We start from the raw sequence: 15861 nt of genomic DNA on the forward strand, positions 1-15861 counted from the left end.
CTAACTTCTTCATCTCCGCTCTCCGCTATCCACCGTCGCTATGCTCTCTCCACTGCTAACTGCTTCGTCTCTGTTCACCGCTATCACCGTCACTACGCTCTCTCCACTGCGGGCTATTCTCGTCTTCAGCTCCGCTATCGCTACGCTCTCTCCACTGCTGGCTATTCTCTTCTTCAGCTCCGCTATCGCTCTGTCTCCAAGCTCTCCACTCTTCAATTTCCCCGCTGTTCACTCCGAGCTCTCCAACTTCAACAACCACCCTCTCCAAGCTCTCCAGACTCCAACTCCCCGCTGCTGACTCCAACCCCAGCTCTTATCCCCGCTCTCATTACTCCCCCAATTAATTAGTCAGCGTCCCAAGGGCGCTCCGCGTGCCCGTACACCTGTTCCTCCTCCAGACCTTTAGGCGCCGCTCTAGCCCAGGCAACAACACCAGCCAATCACAGCCGTCCACGGCTCCTCCAGCTTAATTGAAACCAACATAACCTGCACTGTATTCGCCTTCGCTACAGGCTGACCCAAGATAACCCGTACTGTCTGTGTTATCATGTAATCACGCTGTTTGTACCACGCACCTTCGTACTCCACTACACTTGCATTACTGCCCGCCTTCTGCTGTTGTTCTCTGGTCTCTAACACTGGTGGTTGATGTGTAGGCCAATCAATTTCAAAGACAACATGGGCATGATTAATAACGTGTTTGGCTTGTTTCGCTACATGTATGTGTGTGGTTAATACAAACTTGATGTCTGGCAAAAAAAATAGAGAGAGAACCAGGCTAGCAGTGGAGAGGCTGGGAGAGCGAGAGAGAGAACAGGCTAGCAGTGGAGAGGCTAGGAGAGCGAGAGAGAGAACAGGCTAGCAGCGGAGAGACTAGGAGAGCGAGAGAGAGAACCAGGCTAGCAGTAGAGAGACTAGGAGAGTGAGAGAGAGAACAGGCTAGCAGTGGAGAGGCTAGGAGAGCGAGAGAGAGAACAGGCTAGCAGTGGAGAGGCTAGGAGAGTGAGAGAGAGAACAGGCTAGCAGTGGAGAGACTAGGAGAGCGAGAGAGAGAAACAGGCTAGCAGTGGAGAGGCTAGGAGAGTGAGATAAAGAGAGAGAACAGGCTAGCAGTGGAGAGGCTAGGAGAGTGAGAGAGAGAACAGGCTAGCAGTGGAGAGGCTAGGAGAGTGAGAGAGAGGACAGGCTAGCAGTGGAGAGGCTAGGAGAGTGAGAGAGAGAACAGGCTAGCAGTGGAGAGGCTAGGAGAGTGAGATAAAGAGAGAGAACAGGCTAGCAGTGGAGAGGCTAGGAGAGTGAGAGAGAGAACAGGCTAGCAGTAGAGAGACTAGAAGAGTGAGAGAGAGAACAGGCTAGCAGTGGAGAGGCTAGGAGAGCGAGAGAGGGAACCAGGCTAGCAGTGGAGAGGCTAAGAGAGCGAGAGAGATAACCAGGCTAGCAGTGGAGAGGCTAGGAGAGCGAGAGATAACAGGCTAGCAGTGGAAAGGCTAGGAGAGTGAGAGAACAGGCTAGCAGTGGAGAGACTAGGAGAGTGAGAGATAGAACAGGCTTGCAGTGGAGAGGCTAGGAGAGCGAGAGAGAGAACAGGCTAGCAGTGAAGAGGCTAGGAGAGAGAGAGAACAGGCTAGCAGTGGAGAGGCTAGGAGAGCGGGAGAGAGGACAGGCTAGCAGTGGAGAGGCTATGAGAGTGAGAGAACAGGCTAGCAGTGGAGAGGCTAGGAGAGTGAGAGAGAGAACAGGCTAGCAGTGGAGACGCTAGGAGAGTGAGAGAGAGAACAGGCTAGCAGTGGAGAGGCTAGGAGAGTGAGAGAGAACAGGTTAGCAGTGGAGAGGCTAGGAGAGTGAGAACAGGCTAGCAGTGGAGAGGCTAGAAGAGAGAGAGAGAACAGGCTAACAGTAGAGAGGCTAGAAGAGAGAGAGAACAGGCTAGCAGTGGAGAGGCTAGGAGAGAGAACAGGCTAGCAGTGGAGAGGCTAGGAGAGTGAGAGAGAGGACAGGCTAGCAGTGGAGAGGCTAGGAGAGCGAGAGAACAGGCTAGCAGTGGAGAGGCTAGGAGCGTGAGAGAACAGGCTAGCAGTGGAGAGGCTAGGAGAGTGAGAGAACAGGCTAGCAGTGGAGAGGCTAGGAGAGAGAGAGATAACAGGCTAGCAGTGGAGAGGCTAGGAGAGTGAGAGAACAGGCTAGCAGTGGAGAGGCTAGGAGAGTGAGAGAACAGGCTAGCAGTGGAGAGGCTAGGAGAGTGAGAGAACAGGCTAGCAGTGGATAGGCTAGGAGAGAGAGAGGGACAGCAAAACGAGCGAAGCATGCGAGCAGAGCAAGCAGGAAAACCACGACGGATTTAGGGGGTGTCGAACGCGAGGAATTCTGCTCAATGAAAAGTGACACAGGAGAAATAGAAAAAGTTGCCCGTGTCAAATAAAAACAGTACAGAAATATAATGGGCATTGTTGTTCGCGGTTTTTTTAATTGAGCCAATGTTGGCTGGCAAGCCACGGGTTGCGGCTGTAACTCTCCCAGCGATTACATCACCTGCATCGTCATCATATCCGCTCCACGTTTCATCATACTCGTGATCATCAAAAGCGGGCAGTTGCTGGGGCTGCGCCTTTGCCAAAAGTTGTGCGAGTACATCAAGCGAACGTCAAGAGACGTCACGCTGTTGTACAAAGCCAAACCGGCGACCGTGATGGTGACCGAGAGATGGAGATTTTGTTAGCAGGACACTGGGGTGCCGAGGTGATGTGGTTCAACAACAACAACTTGACCTTTAACCAAGAAGCATTCGCTCGATACTAAGAGTGACACGTCGAGTGGAATGTCCTTCTTACCTCCAAGTGGTTGGTAGATCGGGGACAAGTGGGTAACGTCGGCTCTGCTTCGTCGTTCGCTCCGTGTCTCTCTCGACGAGATCCCCTTGCAAGGTCGTTTTATAAGCTCGGTCGAATCTCCTGCCCGGAGCAATGGGAAGGGACTTTTATTGAGAAACTCAACGCCTGACTACGGGAGGGTCTGCTCCTCCCACCGACATCAAATGCCTGCAGAGCTGAGTGGGCGAGTTACATAAACTCGTTGGCGTCCAACGCCCCCCCCGCCCCGGAGATTATACAGAGGTGTCGTGGCAGTAACTCGTAATTGCGGAGGCAATTTTTATTTTTTTAAAAACAAAGCCCGCCTCTCGCTGATGAGACCCAGATGGTGGAAACCGGTGCCTTGTTTGCTTTGCTTGATCAAATTCTGCTGCTGCTGTGGCGTGGAGGCAGTGCCGGATTAAGCTCGTGCGGGGCCTGTAGTGTATACTATAAAGGGGCCCTACAAAAAAACACGTAAATATTAAAACACATACATTTGTAACTTGCATAGTGAAGTAATTGTATTTTTTTCATTTTTGCTATACAGCCAGATAATACGACAAATCGCTAACCTTAAACACCCAGTCGTTCATTAAAGTTGAAGGCAGTATAGTACTATAGTAATAGAGCGAGTGCAGAATCACTGAACCGGAATTTGTATCTTGAAAGCATTTAGCGCGGGGCCCTTGAAAGTGCGGGGCCCGTAGCATTATGTAGCTACTTTTGCTACTAGGAGAATCCGGCACTGCGTAGAAGCCAATAGATAGGATGATGACATAAACCGAGTCGTGTGTGCATGCGGAGATACAGAAAATGCGCTGCTTCTTACATGGAGTAGGCTAGGGAATTGATGCTGGTGGTGTAGTGGTGGTAGTTGGTGGTGCTGGGGGTGGGTGATGATAACGAGAGCTGGTGATGTACCGATCAGAGAGAGAGCGAGATGTAGGCAATGCATAGTATTGTATATGCCGGGTATTGAAATTTTAATGAAAATAATGAAAATCAAATGAAATTTGGAAAAATGCGTAATTATTCGAAATTATGGTAATTGATGTAAGTATGTGTATAACTCATGCTGATTAGAGAGATAATCGTATTAATGTATGCGAATGTGTGCGATTATGCTAATGTGCGCAGTTATGATAATTAGGCCCCACCTCGATGACGAAGGTAGTATTATCAATCGGGATCATAGCATTAATTGTATGAGCTTATGCAGGTGTGCTGTAAGTAAGCTAGATTAAACTTTGCTTCGTTGTCTAGGGTTGTATTATCAATCGGTATAATACAATTATTCTCGATTTAACATTTACTGATTGTCTTAGTGTGTTTGTCAGTTCTCCAAATTCAAATCTCACCGCAGGATACAGTCCTTATAATTAAGATCATTACGCATGAACTTAGGAAAGAAATACTCAGACACTTCCGTGTTACGCAATGTTAATTTCTAAACAAAACACTTAACACTCTAATATGCGAATTCTTATGCTTGGAATTGTCAACACAATACTCCAGGAGATGTTCCCCTCATTGATCCATACATTTAACCCTCAATGGTCACGTTTGTTAATTGGGTAACAGGACAAACGATTACTTCATCCGAGTAACACAAGCACATGCGGCAAATAGGAATAAAAAGTCCTTAAAAATTAATGCAACGCCATTCACACGGAGGCAATAAAGAAACATGTCCCGAAGGCAAAACTTACACGGCAATGAATCCACGGGCAAGGTTACGTAATTTAACGAAATGTTAAAACCATGGTGTGCGGCAGTATGCCTGCTTCAGCAAATACTCATTAATAGGCTGAGGTTTCAATAAATTCACGGGTAGATTCTGTGATCAAAAGAAAGATTTCAACACAACAGTCTCCCTGTGAGTGTGTGGATTCGTAACTTAGGTTTTTTAAACATTTAGTTTTCATCGATGAATTCGTTGATATTTATGCAAATCAGAAAGAACGTAACTACTAAAATACTTCTAAACGACCGTGTCCCCGTAACCCAATGGGCAGCAATGTTCTTCACGATCAGCTGATATTTAACGCACCACCTTGTGATGGCAACCCTTCTTGAAACGCAAAGATAACTTTTTGGAACAATCTTATTTGCCCCGGGTATGCGTGTTGTGTTTCTCTCTTTAGCCACTTGTTCAATTCTTTGCGTAAAGCTGACGCCGGGCGATGCGTCGTGAGGGTGTGAGTGTGGGGGGGGGGGGGGGTCGTACAAACGGCTTCGTTCTCTCTCTCTTGCTCGGGGGGACCGGCCCACAGTTTGTGTCCACAGCTGGCTGGAAGAGAGTCGGCACGACGCTCGCCGTCTGTTCGTGATGATCCCGTCGTCAGGTAGCGCCCGCAGCTCGTCCGCTGGCAGCTGACACCTTTGCTTGGTGGCGCTGGTGGCGCTGCGACGCGCTCTCTCCTTCTCCGGCTCTCCGGCGACGAACGATGCTTTCGTTCGCCGATGGCAGGCTTGGTCGACGTTTGGCGCTTTCCGCCGCCCTCTGACGGATGATGCTGGCAATTCTCGTCAGCTTAGCTCGAACTGCAGTGGCTCTTGTGAGTCGATGCCCAGAGCGGAATGATTTTCGAGCGAGACTGCTCCCGATGGCGCTGAATTCGCGCGGCGTTGCATGTCGCTACTCGGCGAGCCTCGCCATCCTGGATGAGTTGCGGAGTCTTCTTCTTGCGTCGGTGGCTGGCTGGTCATCTTCGGGAGCTGATGGCCGCCGTCTTCTGCCGCTTGTAGCTGGTTCAATGCTGGTTGTTGTCTCTTTTTATGCCAAAAATTCCTTACTCCTTTCGCCCTCTCACAAAAGACCGGAACTTACTTTGATCTCGCTCTGTGTTGTGTGGGGGGCTATACGCGTGTCCGTGTGTGTGTCATTTATGAAGCCGTCTGTTCATCCGTGGGACACAGATGCCCCCCCCCCCCCGCAATAAAAGCTCTCTGGCATTGAGTCATTTCCCTTGCTGTGGGTGTTAAATTCCTTGCTATCCCGTGCTGCGGGAAGACAAAGACGGTTGGGCGGCTCTTTTCCTATGGAACACAGTTTATCTTGGTTGTGTAAGTTTGACCTATTTCGCCTCATCCCTTCTCGATAGCCCTCGGTTTAATACTGCATAAATATTATTTGGTTTATGTTTCCTAAGATTTGTGATTTAACATTGTCATCACCACGCATTTCTTAGGGTTTATTAATTTCGTCCCCCCGTCTGTATCCAGGGATCCGTGCTGTTATACTCGAGTCATTTTTTTTTGATGTCCTGAGTTTTAGAGGTAAGTTTCTTGACGGTTGGAATTCATATTCCTTGGTCTTTGTAAGGTCACGTAAACAGCAAAATGTAATACAATTTAAGGTGAATAACATTAGTATTAATATGACATGTATGAGAAGTGATAACCCACTAGGGAGATTATAGTCTGGTATAGTTTGTTTTAATCGTAGTGAGTGTGTGGACAGTCTATGATGTCGACTGATTTGTTGCTAAGTTCTGAACTTTAACCGTTGCATTAATAGTAACGAAAGGGAATATTATTTTGGAATTCGCCTGTGAGTGGCGCTTGGTTGTCTGTGCTCTCAAAAAGGGGGTCTTTAAAGTCCTGTAGAGTTCCCCTCGAGTCTCATGAGTAATTTCCCCCCCTTTTCCTCTTTATTTTGGGTTTATTACTTTGTATGGCCTATCTCCGGCGGCCTGTTGTGTGTGAGAATGGCGGCTGCTGTGAGCGGAGGGGTTGTTCACCTCACCCCCTCCAGCGACACCACGAGAAAAAAATTGGCAACTCATTCTTAATAAAAAATGGAAAAAGGCTTATATATACAACATAGAGGTGAGGCGAGGTGATATTATAGTATGGGTAGTGGGTTTAGAGAACGGATGTGGGTGCGATAGAGATGAGAATGGAGATGTACAGGGTGGTTCACATGTATTGCGACCTCCAATTAATTGACCAAACATTTTTTCTTTTGTTTATTAATTTCTGTTTTTCACGTCCGTTGGTATACAAAAATATTACGTTTTAGAGAATACAATCGGGGTCACAAGCCATCTGGAACACCCTGTGGACAAGATATGGAGATGTGATGAGATGAAGTGTTGACATTATATTTAGTTGTGCGTGGTGAGATGAGAATGAAGATGTGGACAAGATATAGAGATGCAGATAGATGACAGGAGATGCAGTGTCAGGCGAGGTGCACTTTGAGGCCACGTTGAAGGGTCTCCTGAGGCTTGCTGGCAGAAGGTCATCCTTCCGCCAAAGTGTATAAGCCCAGAGAATGAGTTGCCAGCCAATGTTTTTTAATTCTCATTCTACGTGACTTTACCGAAAGAACCAAAGAAGATGAATCCTTGCAGTCACGAAAGCTTTAAATCGAAATTTAAGCCCAGAGCTGTTATGGATTGATAGGCCGCCAGCATGTGGAGCGAAACATCAGACTTCACGCGCGAACATTAAGCGGCACAACCCGTGAACATATCTTAGAGGTGTTTGTTTTTCGAACGCTATGGGGAGGAGTTGCGTGGAGGGAGCGGTGGTGCAGTGGCTAGCAGCGCTGCGCTACTGATCCGGCCATCCGAGTTCGATTTCCACTCACGGCCGCCAACACCAGTGCCGAGTATTTGAACTAGATCCTGGGCCTCCTCTAGGCCGACTCAGCCTCAAATGAGTACCTGGTGCGGTGTGCAAGCATCGCTACCGGGGAGACAAAGGCGGCCGGCCGTTGTGCTGTTCACCCACCTCCTCGTGTGTCGTTTAAGGCTACAGGGAGCATCTTTGTCTTGTGGGGGGGTAGTCGAGGTTGGGCTCAAAGGGGTGGAACTGAGGTTAGCTCTGAGTTGATGATGGAGAGGTGATGATGTGGTGAGATGCCGTTTGGCATGACGGGGTGAAGTGACTGCGAAGCCACACGCTGGCGTGAAATCACGCGGGCACACGTTTTCCATATCTCCTACGCGAGCGTGCACGTTGTAAACAAAAGTTTGGTTAAAAAAAACAAGCTTTTCCAATGCACACACTTTATTTGCACTCAAAAGCAGAAAATAAAATTTTGACTGAAAACTTTCGTGACTGCAGGAATTCATATTCTTTGGTTCTCTGTAAAGTCACGTAGATAGAAAAATAATAATAAAAAATAAAGTGAATACAAATGATAAAAAAACAGTAATGTAGACTGTAGCCTGGTTCTTAATCAGAGTGAGTGTACTGGCAGTCTATAATGTAGACTGTAGCCTAGTTATTAAGTTTGGTGAGTGTACTGGCAGTCTATAATGTAGACTGTAGCAATTGTTATTAAGCAGGGTGAATGTAATGGCAGTCTATAATGTAGACACATTCACCATGGAGGTGGAAAAGGATGGCAAGTTACCATTCTTGGATGTTTTAATTGAAAAGAGACCAGATGGCTCAATGGGACATTCTGTCTACAGGAATGCCACCCATGCGGATGCCTACCAAGAACCTGACTCCCACCACCATCCATCTCAAAAGAATTCCCTCATCAAAACTCTACACCATGGAGCTCGATGTATTTCTGACCATCACCACCTAGCCAGTGAACTGGAGCACGTACACCAAGCCCTCAAGATTAATGGATATTCAGACAACACAAGCCGTAAAGCTGTCACCCCAATCGTTGGAAAAGAGCCATCCGAGGACCCAATCAAAACCATCACCTTGCCATACATAGCAGGGGTTACCAAACATATTTCCAAAATCATGAGCAAACACAAGATCCAGGTTCGATTCAACACAGTACATACAATTCGTGATCTGATCTCATCTGTGAAGGATGTGATCCCTGACGTGCAATACACCAGTGTCTACAAACTAAGCTGTCTGCAGCAGTAGTTACATTGGGGAAACTAAGCGACATGTCTCGGACCGTGTTCGTGAACATAAGGCAGATCTGAAACACGGTAGGACCAACAATGATCAGCCGTAGCTGATCATTGTTTTAATGCGCTGGGCTCACACGAAATTGATTTTGCCAAGATGAAGGTACTCTGCAAACCCACTGGCTATCAGCAAAGATTCGTTAATGAAGCCATCCAGATATATAAACACAGACACAATTTCAACCGAGAAGATGGGTACAAACTGAGCAATAATTGGAAGGACGTTATTAACCAGTTTAAGTCATAACTGGCTGTGATGCTTCTATCCTACCTGCCGATGTTAACAGTTATTTTCGACTCTCTGAGTTACATGACCAGGTTAAATGTCTCCCTAACACAGCCACCGTTGCTCATTTTCCCCGATGTGGTGGTAGTTTTCGTTTTTCCTCCATTGACATGCTAATCTCTCACAATACAATGGCCATCTCCGCAGCTTCGTCATCGTGGAGGTAGCTCAGCTCTCCGATCTGACATTTATATGCAAATTTCATCTCTAGCCCCGCCCACTTTGCTTATGACCTTTGGGCTACACCCATCTCTAACCTTTATAACGTGTCTGCCTCAACAGCTCTCACCGCTATATTTTTTCACCTGATGACGATTGCTTGTGTTGCGATCGAAATGTGATTTTTAAAAATATTTTTTTCTACCTACGTGACTTTACCGAAAGACCCAAAGAATTAAAATTCCTGCAGTCACGAAAGCTTCAAGATTTAGACTAGCCTGGTTCTTAACCTCGGTGAGCGTACTGGCAGTCTATAATGTAGACTGTAGCCTGGTTCTTTACCTCGATGAGCGTACTGGCAGTCAATAATGTAGACTGTAGCCTGGTTTTAAGCTTGGTGAGCGTATTGGCAGTCTATAATGTAGATTTATTCTTGGCTTCTTTCAGACGTAAAAAATAAAGAAAGATTTGTGTCGTTTTCTTGTTGTCTTGGGAGGAGTGGGGAACAAGGGAACGGAACGGGAAAGGGAAGAGAGAATGGGGATACAGAATGGGAGATGAGGAAAATGATGGAAAAGCAACGGGAGCAAAGAGGAGAAATGAGGAGCTGCACAACGGGTCTAGCAGATGCTGCTGGTGCACGGAAGAGCGGAGTCTGTTTTCACAGGAGGCCGGGGAGGGGCGGGGTAGCCAACACCACGCCCGGCCGCCTTTGCTTCCTCCAAGTGCTGATACAATATTGTTTACAAGCTACGCACTTGGTAAAATAAATAGAAGAGAGAAGTCATTGGCCACGAGCGGGCACTCGATCTAGGGCCGCCGGGTGCGTAGCGCGAACCACCGCAATTACCGCTCCCACCACTGCCATCGTCGCGCACACAAAGACAAAGGTCCCCCGTATAGCCCGAGCAGACTGTTGGGACAAGTGCTGTTAGCGAGCACCTATGAAGGCAGGAACGGCACACGAGTGGGTGGGCCAGCACCGTTTCCGATCGCCTTGTCTCCTTCGTGGCGATGTTTACACACCGAACCATAGGTACAGTACTCAATTGAGGCCGAGTCGACCTAGGGTAGCTCCAGAACCGGTTCAGATAATCATCACTGGCGCTGGTCGTGAGCTACAAGCGAACTCGGGTTTGCCGGGTTCGTAACGCAGTCCGCTAACCACTACAGCACCGCACCCCCACACAATTGCACAATCACACACAGACCTCACCAAGCACGCAGGGGCCGAACCGGGGACGTGACCTCACCTTACCTGTGCACACACCTGTATGCAAATCCACGCTTTGCGCAACGGCTTCGCCCACGGGAGGTGTGGGAGGCGGTTCCGGATACATTCCAGCCAGAAAACACAAAAATCTCGTTTCGCTGGTCCAGAAAATAATTTGGCCACTCCTCAAGCTCCTCATAAGATTATCCGGAAGGTCTACAGTGGTTGGACCCTGCCATGGTAATGTGGAATTTCCACCACAGGCTCCGGCTCACCACTGGAGACATTTAAGCAAGGGGACAATTTGACTTTTAAATTTAACGCGTAGGCGTCTGGTGGAGGAGGTGGGTTTACAACACATCACATTCACGCGATCCAGCCCAAAACACTTAATTATGAATTTGACTTTCGATGTGAATGTAAGTGGTGTTTTTTTTTTAAACCACGTGAGTGTATTTTTACATATTGTAGTTATTGGATGCAATAAGAGAGAATCATTATCGATAGGAATATCTTGCACTCCCACGCTCCCGTCCCTTCCCTGGCCCTTTCCCGACTCCCATGTTGCCCTGTTAAGCCACTCATTCTCCAACCCTCGCATGCCCTTGCCATCAATTCCTCTACGACTGCGTCCTGAAAACCTTCCCAACATCACCCTCCCTTGCCATCCCTTCCCTAACCTCGCCTCCCTCCCTCCCTATCATCACCCTCCCTTACCATCCCTTTTCCCCATCAGCCAATACTAATTTACAATTTATACTTCTTGTAAATCAATTTGACAAAATTGTTATATAAAATCCGAGATAAAATTAATCGATATTTGTGTTGCTACCGCTTTTTAAACAGTGTAAATAAAGCGCCTTGAGCTAAGGCGTTCTAGAAAAATAAAATAGGATCTCAGACGTTGTCCCACGCGCTGGGGAGATTCTTCAGGTAACTGCGTCTTGTATGGCGAACTTCTTTCCCACCGTACGTAGCCAACCGTGCTAATCTTCTGCTTTCGTACGGCTGATGCAGATGCGGAAAGACAATTTCACATTCACGTGGTCGAGCCAGATCATCGCGTCAGGAGGAGCGGAGCGTATCGCTGCGATGTTACCTTCGTATTTGTGGACCGGGCATCGCGTCACTGTGCTAAATCGGAGGTGCATCACATGGTCGGGTAGATTCTTCGGGAAACGGGAACGTGCAGCGAAACGTCGGACAATGCTGCAGAGCAAGACGCGGTGTACAACCCTGACGATGCACGGGATAGTTTGTTCGGCCGGGATTTCAACTTTGCAATTCTCTTGCGATTGCGAGTGGGAGTCGCTTTCTCTTGGATCACCGCGTGGCCGATATAAAGTGATGACTTCCCAAAAAAATGTTTTAAGCCTCGGTCATTGACGAGGTGAAAGAGTGCGAGCGAGGTCTTGGGATTTTGGAAACGCGTCACGCATGATGTAAAACACGAGAATAACCCACGTGCGATGCATTCTCACAAGCGCAAGCACACATATATATAAACAATAAAACATTTATTCGTAAAAAAACCGATACCAATCTGCCCACTTAAATACAACATCGCAGCAGAGTACGTTACAGACCAGGGGCCGGGAGAACGTCCCTTCCCGAGAGTGAAGTAAAAACGAGTCGAGGTGATGATGATCGCCCAATCCCAACTGGGCTTTCACGGAAGTGGCCCACACAGCCATCCCAAATGCCAAATGCTCTCCAGAGGACAACCACCATTGCCCTCTTCTCCACAATGTGGTATGCACTTTATCGACCACCCCCCCCCCCGCCTCTCGAAGGGATGATGGGGTTCAAACACTACCCCCACCCCCCCCCCCCCCCCCCACCTGCCGTCCCCAACCAGGATTTGAATTTTCAACTTTCCGATAAGAGGAGCCCGGTTGCTCTCCCCCCACCGAGCCGCAAGGCCGAATAGGACTTTCCGTTACCGGTCACACACGCACACAACTCGGCATTATCCAATACGGCCATCATAATAATAATGATGGCAAGGATGCAAAGAACAACCACCGCGTTTACCAAAACGGACCTGTGCACCAACTGCCTCTCTCGCCAACACAGATACATGGCGGGGGGGGGGGGGGCAGGTGATGCACAAGTCGGCGAACCGAAGGAGTGCTGCGACTCACGACTTAAAAGTCCAATTCCCCACCTCCCCTCCCCCCAGTTGACATGCATCACACGTACACACACACACCGTCAATATTCACACCGTCAATATTCACAACCACCAAGAGCAGGGGACGAGCGAGACGAGTTCGTCGCTCGCTTGCGTCTCACCAACTCGAAAAAACTTTACCTCTCCCGAGCACGGAAGGTCACTTGGGGTGGGGTGGGGAGTCGGGGGGGGGGGGGTCGGGGTCATTTGGAAACCACGCGGGCGGAAAAGCGGGACTCAAAGTCCACCTTCGCCAAAACCCACAAACAACCTCTCCCTCGTTTGTTTGTTCGACTCATTGGCAGAGTATCCCGCAAGCTTCCACGCCGCCGAGGATGCCTCACGACGTCCAAGACGGTTGGGTTTCGCGATGCAACACTCTTTCTCCTTCCAGTTCGGTGGTACTCGAGTCATCCGTCGTCCACGACGAGTCTCCGGAGCCTGCTGCGACGTGCGACCCCACGGGCACCTGCGGCGCGCCCGAGTGCGCCAAAGACTCCAAAGTTGGGACCTCGTCATTTTAATTTCCACGTAGTAAAAAGTGGGGGGGGGGGGGGGAAGAAAAGTAAAAAAGCAAAGCAGCGACTCCGCATTCACACGGCTCTCTCGCGTTGCACAAATCTTCGGTAGAAGATGGGCGCCGAACGGCGGCGGCGATGACATCGGCGTCTCCACGTCGACCGATTGACGCTTTTTCATCGTTCTCGCTTGACTGGTTACAACAGTGAAATAAACTTAAGTCGAAGCAATTTCCTGCACGAACGGTCATTAAGGCGGTGGTGCTTATCCCCCCCCCCACCCCCTGCCGTTTGGAGCCTTGCTGCCAGTGGTGGAAATTCCTCATTCCTATGGCAGGGGGCAGGAGGGCGGTGGGGCAAATCTATCCATATGAAACGAAGCGACTTCTCCACAAAGTGGCACCTACTTTATCGACCCCAGAGTGATGATGGGCCGTTTATCTCGACTGGTAACACCCTCGTGCATAGCGGTGTTTTTACGCAAAATACTCTATGTACAGGGGTACCGTTAATTCCCCGACAGCTGCGAGTCCGTTCCTGGGTGGATTTTTTTTCTTAGTTTCATTCTCCCCGTCGACCTCTCTCTGTTGCTCGTTCCCTTACACCAAGGGCACACGCGTTGGACCGATTCGAGGACGCCAGCGCGACGTCCGTTCATGAAGCGGACACGGGTTTAGCACCACTGTAGGTTAATACATAACATATACACTTTTTTGTTAAATATATAATGTACACATACATTTACACTCACACGCAAACCGTAAAAGACTCAACCCTCTTGCGCCTATTGCCGTAAGTTACGGTTTTTTTTTTTTACGGGGAAAGTCCTGTCGGCGAGCACCTATTTGAGGCTGGAAGTGGATTTGCAACGGCGTGGTGCGATGTGCCGTTGTCTTGCCAGCGCCGATGTTCGTTTTGTGTTTTGCCCCGGTGGAGAGAGGCCACCAGCTCAGCCTTCGACGAGCGCCTCTCGCACAGCGTGCGAACATGAGCAGTGTCAGCGCCGGGGAGATAAAGGCGACCATGCGTGGGGCGATGCTGATCGCAGCACTCTCCCCTTGTGCACCGTGCTGACCTTCATCGGGTGCTCGTAAACAGGACTTGGCCCAGGCGTTTATAAGGCTTTGCAGAGGAATAGATGCACACGCATACATACAGCCCGTAAAAAGCCATTACAATACAGTCTCGGCAACACTGTACGCAGTTTTTTTACATTTTGTTTACTTTTAAAAGGCAAAGCCTGGTTTGTACACACGGCTCTCTTGACACACTTATACCAATCCCCTTGAGTACACACGTGTCTTGAGTTCTGGTCGTGATTTACAGCGATGCTTTACAAGTAGTCCGGATATTCCTCTGTTAAATTATCTCCATTCCCGTTAAGAGTGTGTGCCTCTGGTCGCTACAGAATCTTTATCTATACTGGAGGAATCCGACGAGCTACGTGGCTCCTTTTCACAGATGTCCAGCAAGTGAATCGATGCTCACACTTCCGTAGGACAAAGATGAGAAATGCCGGCCTCGGACTCGCTCATCGCAGCGAGTTCCAGCAGCGGCTGGCACGTCCTCCTCGCGGCCCTTCCTCTTGGCGTCGGTGTTTGTTTGTCCCAGAAGCCTCTCTTTCTCGCACGGCGAGCCCTCGAGAGAATGTTCACGTGGCAGGTTCTTTCACAGCAATGTGTTTTTTTTTTCTTCCCAACCTACATTGGCACTGCAGCCAGAAGCTTCACAAAAAAGGTATTAATTATGTAAACTTAAGTCAGTTTGATTTGTGGTAAACACATTATTTTTTTCCAAATGGACAGGGCATGGCATCGGTACAACATCATCAGCCCCCCCACCATCACCATCATTATGGACCATCGCTCCCTTTTCCTTTCCATATTTTGTCACGAGAGGGCAGGAGAAGCAGCAGCAGACGCGTGCGAGCACTGCCCACTCAGCAAACACCACATTGGGTGACAGGACGCATCGCCAGAGTCCTGAAAGGACACGGGCTCGGCCCGCGAGACAAAAGCACGCTTCGCCCACTCCTCCCCCCACCCCTCCCCCCCCCGTGCAGTCTGACAAGTTAATTTTCGAGACTCGGACGTTAGGGATAGATCCAGAATTGTCGATTGGTGCGTAGTTTGGTCTTCACAAATCCTGACACCTCCCCACCACCGAGTGATTTTGCCAGGTTATCACGATTCACGACGTTAGAGCTTCGACTCGAGCGTCAAGTTTTTCTTTTTTCGGCGGCGTCGTTGTCGTTCCTGCGTCCATCCGTGCTCCCATCGGTTTCCCCCCCCCACCCCCCCCCCCCCCCCCAACGCGTGTAACGTGAACTCGGCGCACCGCTCGTAAGCAACCGGCGGCGGCTGGCACGCCTCTTGAAGCGTGGGAGGGTGGTGTGGCCCTGGGGCTCACGAGCGCGCCGGATCGCGCACGCTGCTGCTGCGACGCGGAGCGACTTTGCGGGGCTTGATCTTGACCGACAGCTCCCACAGGGCCTCCTCCGACAGGTGGTCACCAAAGTAGTTGAAGAACGCGATGACGGTCTCGCTGCGCTTCAGCTGGTACCGGCTGCAGGGCGCCAGCAGACGACACGGTTGGAGGGGACGGTGGGTGGAAGGGGGGGTTGTGGGAGTGGGGGGGGGGGGAGCCAGCGGTGATCAGACACCGAGTCAGTGAAACAAGGAAACTTAAAAAAAACATTTATCAGGGGCAACTGTTATAGGATTAATTTGTTTTATCTGAGAGTTGGTGAATCACAGATATGCCCAC

The 15861-nt window shown here is 49.4% G+C and overlaps 2 protein-coding genes across 6 annotated transcripts in view; both read right to left on the minus strand.

Moving 5' to 3' along the window:
• Positions 1-5302, minus strand: part of ASS1 (argininosuccinate synthase 1) — a 94133-nt gene extending 88831 nt beyond the window's left edge. The window contains exons 1-2 of one of the 3 annotated variants that reach the window (XM_076074836.1): positions 5077-5302; positions 2829-2948 (exon numbers count right to left, since the gene is read on the minus strand). The gene's annotated coding sequence lies outside the window, so the exon portion shown is untranslated. Of the gene's footprint in view, positions 1-2828; positions 3051-5076 lie in introns of those variants that run through there. The other 2 variants (XM_076074837.1, XM_032973011.2) reach the window with 2 other exon arrangements.
• Positions 5303-11904: 6602 nt separating this feature from the next.
• The window catches only part of LOC116953089 (uncharacterized), a 41061-nt gene continuing 37104 nt past the window's right edge, over positions 11905-15861 (minus strand). For all 3 annotated transcript variants that reach the window (XM_032972917.2, XM_032972916.2, XM_032972915.2), the window contains exon 24: positions 11905-15660. In XM_032972917.2, the coding sequence (XP_032828808.2) occupies positions 15501-15660 (160 nt within the window). In that variant the 3' untranslated portion in view covers positions 11905-15500. The remainder of the gene's footprint in view (positions 15661-15861) is intronic.

Source organism: Petromyzon marinus, chromosome 50 (assembly GCF_048934315.1).
Source record: "Petromyzon marinus isolate PM22_M1 ecotype Great Lakes invasive population chromosome 50, UKy_Petmar_22M1.pri1.0, whole genome shotgun sequence".
NCBI classification, from domain to species: Eukaryota; Metazoa; Chordata; class Hyperoartia; order Petromyzontiformes; family Petromyzontidae; genus Petromyzon; species Petromyzon marinus.